The sequence below is a fragment of the Dipodomys merriami genome, unplaced genomic scaffold (assembly GCF_024711535.1).
Source record: "Dipodomys merriami isolate MVZ:Mamm:240054 unplaced genomic scaffold, mDipMer1.0.p SCAF_4, whole genome shotgun sequence".
NCBI classification, from domain to species: domain Eukaryota; kingdom Metazoa; phylum Chordata; class Mammalia; order Rodentia; family Heteromyidae; genus Dipodomys; species Dipodomys merriami.
The window spans coordinates 56,569,222-56,581,363 of record NW_027205603.1 but is presented as its reverse complement, the minus strand read 5'-3'; the positions used below and the strand labels follow the sequence as shown (position 1 = coordinate 56,581,363).

The 12,142-nt window shown below is 35.5% G+C and overlaps 1 protein-coding gene across 1 annotated transcript in view; it reads left to right on the top strand.

The window, feature by feature from the left end:
- Window positions 1-10,530, top strand: part of Nbn (nibrin) — a 39,475-nt gene extending 28,945 nt beyond the window's left edge. Inside the window, exons 14-15 of the mRNA XM_069991029.1 lie at window positions 8,492-8,541; window positions 10,358-10,530. Of these exons, the coding sequence (XP_069847130.1) occupies window positions 8,492-8,541; window positions 10,358-10,388 (81 nt within the window). The 3' untranslated portion in view covers window positions 10,389-10,530. The remainder of the gene's footprint in view (window positions 1-8,491; window positions 8,542-10,357) is intronic.
- The last annotated feature ends 1,612 nt before the right edge of the window (window positions 10,531-12,142 follow it).

Below are 12,142 nucleotides of genomic sequence, written 5' to 3'. Positions count from 1 at the left end.
TTATTTCCTCCAGAAAAGGTGTGTTTATCTAGTCTTACTTATTTTTTACCAATAGAGACCATTTTCCCCTCTCAGCATCTACACTGAGCTATATCTTCTCCCTCACTTTTAAGTTAAAACCTGTTAAGTCATTCAGGCAGTTTTTATGTGTTGAAAATAATTAGTTATAGCTAGCTTGTTATAATATGCTTCAAGTGAGGTTTTTAAATTCTTTCCTTCAGAAAAGAATGTGAAGGGACTACATAACACAAAGAAAATCTTATAACCTATCTAAATGTATTGTGTACACCAGTTTCTGGAAACACATAAAAATAGGTTTGATATTTTAATCAAGCTTATTGAAAATGAACCTCTTACAAGTCTCAGAAAATAAATGTAATTTTTTTTCCTTCAGTAAGTACAAAACAGATATCTTTTATTCCTCTGTATACAGTAATCTTTCTGTTTGGGGTCTCTACTAGCATTTTATCTACTTTTCTTTCACATCACTTAGAACAGCATGCATGCACACATACACACAGACACCAACAAAAAACAAAAAATTATCTTTATTATTTTATAAATACAGTATTCATTCTGAAGAATTACAGTAGTACACATAACAATGACAAAGTTAAAGCCTAAAGCCTAGAAATTGATTGTTTAAACATTAAGTGACGATGTTTTAGACATCTCTTTAGGATATCTTAAGATTCACCTTTTTAGGAAGGTGAGAATCTGAACTGCAAATTGAGGAAGATTGATAGGAGAAAATTAAACTGAAGACTATGCTGAACTTGCATAAATATTTATTCCTTCCACCTTATTTTATTTTCTGAGATTCACTTTAAGACTAGGGAAAATATAAAAAACATTATGAGATTTTTGCTTTAAGTTGCATATTTCTGCGTATATACTACTTGTTTTCTGCCTTCTGCAAAGAGTATGGACATTGTTTGTGCTTCCTTGAACCTCACTTTATGGATTAGAATTAAATCTCTTATATCAGGCATGCATCCTGTCCTAGAAGAGAATAACAGAGCATTTCTGGTTGTTCTCCAATTTTGTCAGGGATCCCTGGAACTTTTTTGTCTTTAGTCAGTGTCAGTCTCACCTTTTTACCTCCTGTGCCGTTAGTTCTTTTCCAGTATTCTGCCAACAGTTGCATTCCTTGTTGAGGATACTTTTTTCCCTGCAAATTTGGACATTAGTAAGAACTTTCAGGTAGGGCTAGTTTTGTGGACCTTTTTCATGTTAGGACAGTTTTAGGAACCAGTCGCATCAGAATCTTCTTGGTCTATACACAACACATTTATCAAATCTGGGTTGGGTTAAACTCTTTTCCTTAATTAATTATTGCTTTTGCATCTTGGTAATTTGGTTTTAGGGTTTGGGAAGGAGTTGGGAGAATGATGATGTAACTGCTTACCTTTTTCTGCATTTATTAGGAATTAGAGGTATTCACTGTGTTGTACAGTTATTTATTTATTTGTTTTACGTTTCTTTTTTATTGTGAAAATACTGTACAGAGGGGTTACAATTACATGGGCAAGATAATGAGTACATTTCTTATCAAGCATTGTAGCCTCCTCCTTTGTTTCCCCTTCCCATCCTCCCTCCGACCCCCTCACCCAATCCTCCGCGCCCCCCCCACCCCTCCGCACCAAAGTTGTAAAGTTCATTTTCGACATAACGACTTATACATCTCATTGTTGCAGTGGGTCCACCTGTCTACTTTTAAACCACCAATTCTCTTCTTTTTGCTAGAGTAGATTTTTTTTGTTGTTTTTTTGGGGGTCCGGTCATGGGGCCTGAACTCTTGGCCTGGGCGCTGTCCCTTAGCTCTTCAGCTCAAGGCTAGCGTTCTACCGAGCCACAGTGCCACTTCCGGCTTTTTTCTTTTTGCTTATGTGGTGCTGAGGAATTGAACCCAGGGCCTCATGCATGTAAGGCAAGCACTCTACCACTGAGCCACCTTCCCAGCCCCTAGAGTAGATTTATTGTGCAAGGCATCCTTTTTTCTGCTATGGAGCCCCTTCTACCATCTATTTTCCCAGCTTCCTACTACTCTTTCCTCACATCCCTTGTCATTCCTTCCTTTTAGTCATTCTTTCTCTAATTCTGCTTCAGATCAGTCTTAATTTTCATAATCAGTGGTTCAATGCCTGAAGTTAGCTTGAATTTAGGGTATTTTCCTTGTATACATCAAATTTTTGACTGAACTGATTTGAATTTTGAAAGTCTATAAGATGACTCAGATCTTTTTTTTTGTCATCTTTGTATTTTTTCTTTTCTTTTTTTTGTCAAGGTGATGTACAGAGTGATGTATAGTTACATAAGTAAGATAATAAGTACATTGTTTTGTCAAACTTGTTACTCTTTCCCTCTTTTTTCTCCTACCTTCTCCCCCCCATGCCCCTCCCAAGTTGTACAGATCGTTTCTAACATATTGTCTTGTGTATATCGCTGTTGAATCTATTCCCCCCTTGACCTTTATCTCACCATTCTGTTGTTCCCCTTCCTTTCCTTAATTCAAGTAAACATAAATGCAATACTAGAGTACCAGACTCAAATACAATGACAACAGGGGATATACCATAGGGGGAAGAACATACAAAAGAAACAAAAATTCACATAGTACACTAAAAGTAACAACAACAAAGAATAACCTGTGCGTCTATGTTTTGGAGTTCATTTTGCTTAGCATCATCTTATATGATCATATGCACATAGCTTTGAGCTGTTCTACTCATCAGATAAGAGTATCCTAGATGTATACTAATTATTGCAAATAAGGGAAATCACGGGACGTATGTTTCTTTGCATCTGGTTTGCTTCACCTAATATGATTTTTTTTTCCAAGTCTTTCCATTTCCTAACGAACAGGGCCATGTCATTCTTTCTGATGGAAGCATAGAATTCCATTGTTTTATATATATATATATATATATATAATTTTCTGGATCCATTCATGTACCTAGGGGCATCTGGGTTGGGGAATATCAGAAGAGTGATGACAGTAATTCTTTGATAACTGTGTATAAGATTGAATAAGATAATCTGTGTATAAGATTGAATCCCTTAGGGGGATGGTAGGAAAAGTAGAAAAATGAGGGAAGGGATAACAAGTTTGAGAAGAAATATACTTATTACCTTACTTATGCAACTGTAACCCCTCTGTAACTCCTCACCTTGACAATTAAAAAAAAGATTGAATCCCTATAAGTCACTTAGACTTAGAAGCAGAGGTTGTATTCTTCTCAAGGTAGACCTAGTTAAATCCCAGGCATTCCATTAGATTGGTTTTTAATTTTCTATGCATTTCTTAAGTTTCTTTATCCTTATGGTTAAATTTGAGATGATAGTGTAAGGGTAGTGATGAAGTTAAAATGAAGATTAAAGAAGGTTTTTTAAGGAAAACAAAGAGTATTTGCAAGTATAAAAATATAAATTGTTAACAGTAAAATATTCAGGAAAGTGCTTGATATATATCTATATCTATCTATCTATCTATCTATCTATCTATCTATCTATCTATCTATCTATACACACACATATATATATATGCATCAAACAACCAGATATATAAAACACTCTTAGACTTTAAAAACTGATAGATCTCCAACACAATAATAGTAGGAGACACCCTACATTCACCAAAGGACAAGTCAGCCAAACAAAGGATCAACAAAGAGTCCTTTGAATTAAAGAACACCATAACCCAAATCGTTTAAATACACATATGCAATACACATATGCAGAGTATTTCACCCAACAACCACCCAATACACATCCTTTTCAGCAGCCCATGGAACCTTCTCCAAAATAGATTGTAGCCTAGGACATTCAACAGGCCTGAAGAAATACAAAAGGATTGAGATAATTCCCTGTATCCTGTCTTATCACAATTGAATTAAACTAGATATCATTAAAAAAGATATTACAGAAAACATGCAAACACCTGGAGACTGAACACACTATTGAATAGCAGGTAAGTCACTGAAGAAATAAAGGAAGAAATCAGAAACGTATACCAAGAACCTCTGAGATACAGCAAAAGCACTGTTGAGATGAAAGTTCATAGCTTTTAGTGTGCCATAAAGAAAACAGAAACAGTTCACGATGGAACTAAAGGTACTAGAAAAGCAGGAACAAACAAAACCTTAAAGTACCAGATGGATAATAAAGATTAGGGCAGAAATCAATGACTTAGAGAACAAAAAAAAAAAAAAAAAAAACATGCATAGAATCAATAAAAGAAAAAAACTTGTTCCTTGAAAAAAATAAAATTGACAGACTCCCAGCTAAGTGGATGGAAAAAAAGAAGAGAAGAGACTCAAATCGACAATATTGGAGGATGACAAAGGTAACATCACAAGAAATATCTAAGAAATCCAGAAGAATATAAGGGACTACTTACGTTGTTGTTGGTTGTAGGGCTTGAACTCTGGGCCTGGACGCTGTCCCTCAGCTCTTCAGCTCAAGACTCACATTCTACCACTTGAGCCACAGTGCCATTTCTGGTTTTCTGGTGGTTAATTGGAGATAAGAGTCGCACAGACTTTCCTGTCTGGGCCAGCATTGAACCGTGATGTTCAGATCTCAGCCTCCTGAGTAGCTAGGATTTAAAGGTATGAGCCACTGGTGCTGGGCTATGAGGTACTACTTTTTAAAATTTATTCTCAAGTAAAATGAAAATCTAGCAAATAAGGATAAGTTCTTAGAGACATACAAGCTGTCTAAGCTGAACCAAGAAAATATAAATCACAAGCAATGAGATCAAATAAGTAATAAAAGAGTCTTCCAGGGGCTGGGACGGTGGCTCAGTAGTAGAGTGCTTGCCTTGCGTACATGAGGCCCTGGGTTTGATTCCTCAGCACCACATAAGCAGAAAAAAGCTGGAAGTGGCTCTGTGTCTAAAGTGCTAGAGTGCTAGCCTGGAGCTGAAGAGCTGAGGGACAGCACCCAGGCCCAGAGTTCAGGCCCCACGATTGACAAAAAAGTATCTTCCAACAAGGAAAAGTCCAGGCCCCTCAATTCACAGCTGAATTCTATAAGACCTTTTGAGATAAACGAATACTAAAATTTTTTGCGAAATAGAAATGGAAGATTCATACCAAACATTTTATGAAGCCAGTGTTACACCCATCCCAAAACCAGATAAGGACCCAACAAAAAAGGAGACTATAGGCCAGTCTCTGATGAACATAGACATGAAGCCCTTTAATAAAATACTTACCAATGGAATTCAACCACCAATCAAAAGAAACAGTATGATCAAGTAAGGGTTTTTCCCCTGCCAACAAACTCCAGCATCCATTCATGGTAAAAGCTCCATAAGGCTAAAAACAGAAGACACACTCTTCCACATAAAGGCTATATGATAGACTAACAGCTCACATCATACTTAATAGCCAAAAACTAGAATTATTTCCTCTAAGATCAGGAACACTCCATTTCAATATAATTCTGGAACTCCTATCAGAACACCAAGGCAAGAGAAAGACCTAAAGGGGATTCACATAGAAGAGGAAGAAGTCAAATTATCCCTATTTGCAGATGATATAGTCCTGTATCTGAAGGACCTAAGATCTAAAGCTCATCAACAGTTTTGGCAAAGTAGCAGGATACAAAATTAACTACAGGACACAAAAATAACTACATCAACAGTGTACAAGCAAAGGAGGGATGTCAGAAAAATATTTCCATTTGCAGTTGCTTTAAAAAAAATAGAATATTTAGGAATAAACTTAACCAAAAAAGGAAAAGATCTCTCCAATGAAAACTATAAAAATCTGGAGAAAGAAATCAAAGACAAAATCAGAAACTGGAAAGATCCCATTTTCATAGATATATCGAATTAATGTTGTGAAAATGGCCATACTGCTAAATGTGACCTACAGATTGAACATAATCCCCATCAAAATCTGAATGACTTCACTGACAGAAAATTCAAAATTTCTTAGGGAAAACAAAACCTTGAATAGCCAAAGCAATTTTAAGAGAGAAAAAAAGCAACCCAAGCTTTGAGATGTAATAACAAAAATAGGTCTGAAGATCTATGGAACAGACTAGAAGACTCAAAAAATAATGCTGTGTACTCAGTGTTATTTGATATTTGACAGGTGAGCCAAAAAGTATGGTAGAACAAAGATACAGCCTCTTAATAAATGATGTTGAGAAAATTGGACATCCATATATAGAAAACTAAAGGTGGATCCCTGTTTGTCACCATGTACTAAAATGGATCAAAGACCTCAACAAACTATTGTAAGATGGAGTAAGAGAAATATTAGAACTTATAGGCATAGGCAGGAACTTTTTGAAAAGATTCCTAGGGGCACAGCAAATAAGAGAGAGACTTGAAAAATAGGAAGGCTTATATTAAAATAAATTTCATCACAGCAAAGGACATAGTTATGAAACTAGAAAGACAGCCAACACATTGCAATACATCTGACAAAGGCATACTATCAAAAATATATAGGGAACTCAAAAAATTTTCTGTAAAACTAACAAACCAACCAACAAATGAGCAGTGGAGTTAGTTAAGACAGACTTCTCCAAAGAAGTTGTTACAATAGCAAATGAATACATGAGGAAATGCTCAACAGTCCTGGACATAAAGGAAGTACAACTTTTAGATTCTATCTCCAGTTACATCTCATCAAGAATTCAAATAGCAACAAATGCTGGCAAAGATGTGGGAGAAGGAACCCTAGTACAACCAATCTGGCAGGTGTTTTGGAGTTTCCTCTAAAAACTAGACAGAACTTTCCTATGACCCATCCATACTATTCTTGGGCATCTACCCAGAATATTACACACAGGTATACCATAGAGGCACATAACACATGCATGTTCATTGCTGTACTGTCATAATAGACAAAATTTGAAAATGGCCCAGATGCCCTATGATAGATGACTGAATCCAAAAAATGCGATACTCATACACAATGGAATTTTACTCATCCATTAGAAAGAATAGATAGTCATTTATAGGGAAATGGATGGATGTAGAATAAATCATGTTAAGTGATATAAACTCCAAGAGACAAATGACACAAGTATTCTCTTGTATGTGGAAGGTAGATGTAAAATATATTTGGACATTATAACTTATACATGACTCTAGGCATTCATATACAAACAGACCAAAGTAGGATACCAGTAGGGGAGGAACCCAAAGGTGGAACTATATTGAACATGTACAGTGCTGTTTATCAAAACAAATTCTAGGAAACAATTGTTGAATGAACGTATTTTTCTTGTGGTTATTGTTGTGGTGGTGATGTGTATGTATAGTTTTTCTTTTTCTGCTTCTTAGGGGGTATGTAGAAAGGGAGGGAAGAAAGTGAATGGAATCATTCTGTTCATTATGCACTATATGGAAAATGAACTATGCAATTTAAGGCCAGGGACAGGAGAGGGAAGTAGGGGCAAGTGAAGAAAAGTGTGCCATTGTCTAAAAGAGAAATGTATGTATTACCCGAATTGTGAGATGGTAATCTTTCTGTACAGCACCTTTAATAATAACAAAATTAAAATATGAAGGAATTACATACATTTTACTAAAATTTTACATATTATGATATTTCTATATATGCATATATCATATACCTAATATATGTAGTCAACAAAATTACAAGTTAAAGTTTGTGAGATAAAATTTAGATGCAATCAAAATTGCTCCTTACCCTCTTAGCACTTACATTTATGAAATTATGAAACTGAGGCGTATGTTTTACTGAGAAGAGGATACCTACATAAACAGTTGCAACAGAAGGTAGAAGTTGATTAGTATCCTAGAAATTCTGTAGGTAAAATTTTAGTTTTGGGTAGTTCTTCATAGCAGAAGATTTCAACGAAGGTGGCCTGAAACCTTTGTTCTTAAAAAAGTCCAGAAATGTTTCATGACATAGTAGGCAGTAGGTAATTACTAAATGAATGCATCTTGAAAGTGGATAGATAAAGCAAAGGGAAAGAGAAGGTAAGTTCCTGGGCAGAGTTTGAATCATGAAAAAGCAGAATCATGAAATATTAGAAGCAGGATTTTGATTTTTTGTATTTTGCTTGTTTTGTGATTAACAAAATATAGTACTCATGATCTTTGAAGAAGTGAGATGTGATTTGGGAAAGTATAGAGTTAGTCACCACAATGATTATGTCCTCCTTTAAGTCCCCTATTACATCATCAATGGTCTAGCTGACCCCAGATCAATGTTTTGTTTTATTTAATGAAAGAATTCTTTCAAAAGGAATGTTTTAAATCCTTACAAGCTGTCAATGTGTTCACTGTAGACAGCTTTTCGTTCAGAGCACTTTTTGCAGTAATCTTAACAGGAAGTGAAAACAGAAAAGATCTATTAAATGGGAAATTGTAGAGGCAAAATCTTACAGGCTTGGTAATAACTTGACATGGAGATCTCAAGATTACTATACAGCCTTATCAGTATTCATTATCTATTTCTCAAACTATTGAGAAAACATTTGAATTTGTTAATCTTTACAGGTGCAAAAACAACATGCAAAGGAAGAGTCTCTTGCTGATGACCTCTTTAGGTAAGGCTTGATTTCAGGTTTCTCTTTTTTTTTCTGGTCCTGGAGCTTGAACTCATGGCCTGTGGGCACTGTCCTTGAGCCTCTCTGTATCTAATACTAGTGTTCTACCACTTGAGCCACAGCGCCACTTCAAGCTTTTTCTGTTTATGTGGTACTGAGGAATTGTACCCAGGGTTTCATGCATGCTAGGGAAGCACTGTACTGCTAAGCAACATTTCCAGCTCCTCTGGTACTTTTAATCTTCTCATACAAAATGAATTATTGTATGTGCAGATTAAATAATTGCTTCCTATCCATATAGTATACACTAGTCCTTTCATCTAAAGAATGTTTTGTGTTTAACATATATTTCTTTCTATTACCTTAACACCTGTTAATTAATTGGGTTTCCTTTAGAGCTTGATAATGAGTTTTACCATAAAGTACTTTAAATTTGAATGGAGTAACAAAGGGTAAACAAATACAGCAATTAGATACTATGTTGAAAAATGAACTACACAACTTGTGGGTGGGGAAAGGAGTAAAAAAGAAAGCTAGAGAAGGGTGAAATTGTCCAAAAAGAAATGTACTCTTTTTTTTTTTTTAGCCAGTCCTGGGGCTTGAATTCAAGGTCTGAGCACTGTCCCTGAGCTTCTTTTGCTCAAGGCTAGTGCTCTACCCCTTGAGCCATAGCACCACTTCTGGCTTTTTTTGTTTATGTGGTACCGAGGAATTGGACCCAGGGCTTCATGCATGGTAGGCAAGCATTCTCCCACTAAGCCACGTGTCCAGCCCAAGAAGTGTGCTCTTTACTTGATTTATGTAACTAACCCCTTTGTACATCACCTTTACAATAACAATAAAAAATAAAAATAAAAGGCTAGGCACCAGTGGCTCACTATAATCTTACCTACTCAGGAGAGTGAGATCTGAGGATTGAGGTTTAAAGCCAGCCCAGGCAGAAAAGTCCCCATGAGATTATCATATCCAACTAACCATTCAAAAACTGGAAGTGGAGATGTGGCTTAAAATGGCAGAGTGCTAGCCTTGAGCAAAAGAGCTGATGGACAGCATTCAGGCTCACTAAGTTCAAGCTCTACAACCGACCAAAAAATAAATAAAAAAATGTTTATAGAGTCGGGTAGAAGGAAGTTCACCATGAGTGCATTCACTTACCTGGTTCTGGCTTATAAGTTTGTGAGGTTTCTTTAGTAGAAATATGAGTGAATTTTTAATTATTTGTTATAATTGACACATGAATAAAAACAAAAACTATATAGAGTTTCAAAGCAGGTTTTTGAGGAGCTAAATGAGTGATTATAATTATTATTGAACACAATTTTAGTCTCCTTAAGACTCACCAAACCTTATATTTACTTTCTAACTGCTAATAAAATGCCATTTTAGAAGTAGGTACCAGTGAGGAGAACAACATTTTTCAAAAAGTACTATTATTTCTGAATCTGTTTTGCAATCAAGTTCATGATTCTCTAATTTTAAAAATGACATTGTACTGAAAATAGTGACAATGCTGGTTTGTTATAGTCAAGATGACATCTAGCCCAGCTGTATTTGTTTAATTGCTGTAAGAGGTTTTGTAAGGAATAATTATGTTTTAGGTTCATTGTGCTCTTGTATGCAAATATGGTATATTTATTTTTACCAAATATCCATCAAAGTAAAAAGAAAATAAAAATACTTATTTTCTGAGCACAGCATTGACATTCTCATCCTGCTTGCCAAAGTATGACTAGTTTGACAGGCTTTGGAACATTAAAAGTTAAAAATACAGGATCCTTTATCTAAATGTCATTTAACGTCACTTATTTCTCTGCAGATATAATCCTAATGTCAAAAGGAGAAGATAACTGAGAACTTCAAATGGAAATTATGAAAACATGTTTCCAGAAGTTACTTCAAACTAACAGATAAATGAATAGCCTGTATAAAAAGGTTTAAGTTGCAAAGTATTTTGTCTTAAGTTTGTTACATAAAATGCATACAACTCCATTTCTTCTGTCTGTGGTAATGAATATTGTTTTGCTTTTAGGAGCTGTCACCTCACCTCACGATAATTTTTCTATTTTAAAACATATTTCCTTTATATTAAATAATAATAGTCACAGTCCAAAATCCCTAAGGTAGTTAAGGGTAAAGACTAAAGTCTCTCTTCAACCACTCTTGCTATTTGGTACACCAAGGAAAATAACTCATATTATTTCTGTGTGCTCATTTAAATTATTATGAATATCAGTATGAATGTCAGTAATTTCTTACATGTATGATATCAAAACATACAACATTTTGCTATATATATATAGAGAGAGAGAGAGAGAGAGAGAATAGATTGGTATGTTATAGGCATATCAACATAATGTTTATTTGAACTTTTTCTTTATAGTGTATCCTTCCCAACTGATACCACCTAAATGAAATAGCTTCAGTGGTTACCATGTCAATCATGTATTAGTTTTTTAAATAAATTTTTGAGATTAAGTGTACATAAATTTCACTATTATGAGATAGTGATAGTTAAAGTCACAAACACATTTTAAACTTCACAAGACAAATTGTCATTATCATGGTCTATAATGTTTGTGAATTCTATGAGCTTTGACAATACTATTTCTTCACATCGGGTGATATGTACATTTCTTTCCTTTTGTTTATTGTAAACTGTGTCCTCTTTCCCTCATTCCCTCCCTTCTATCGCTGCCCTTGAAATGCTTAGTTTGTTTTCATCAATGACCAGTACAGCTGAGGGGCCACTCTGTTGTATATTTTCCCATTTCTCTCTGATTCTGTGTCTTCCTCCTAGCTTCCGTCAGATGTCCACATATATATACCATATATGTGGTCAAGAACATGGAATCATTTAGAAATGATACGACAAATTGAGTGGAGATCCTTTGTTTCTCGAGTCCTGTTTACTTTGTCATAACGCCTTGCATTTTGGAGTTCACATCCACATATTGGAGACCATGTGCTGTTTGTCTCTCTGCTCTAGGCTTACCTCACCCAAAGTGATTTTTTTTTCTAGTTCCATCCATTTCCCTGCGAATGCCATCATTTTGTCATTTCTAATGGCTGCATAATATTCCATTGTATATAGATATCACAATTTTTGGATCCATTCATCTGTGGTGGGGCATCTGGGTTGTTTCCATATCCTGGCTATTGTGAACAGTGCTGCAATAAACATGGAGGTGCATGTGTCCTTGTATCCTGGTTCCTGTTGCTCAGGATTGATGCCTAGGAGTGATATGGCTGGGTCATAGGGGAGGTCTGTATTTAGCTTTCTGAGGAACCTCCAGACTGCTTTCCAAAGTGGTTATGTTAGTGTACATTCCCACCAGCAGTGCAATAGGGTTCCTCTTTCTCCACATCCCCGCCAGCAGTTGTTTTTGGCTGAATTTATGATGTGGGCCATTCTGACAGGAGTACCGTGGTATCTCAGGGTTGTTTTTATTTGCATTTCCTTTACACCCAGGGATGATGAACATTTCCTCATGAGTTTATTTGACATTTTTATCTCTTCTGGCAAGTCTCTTTAGCTCCCTGGCCTATTTAATGATTGGTTAGATTAGGGAGGGATTAATTTCTTGAGTTCCCTGTATATAAT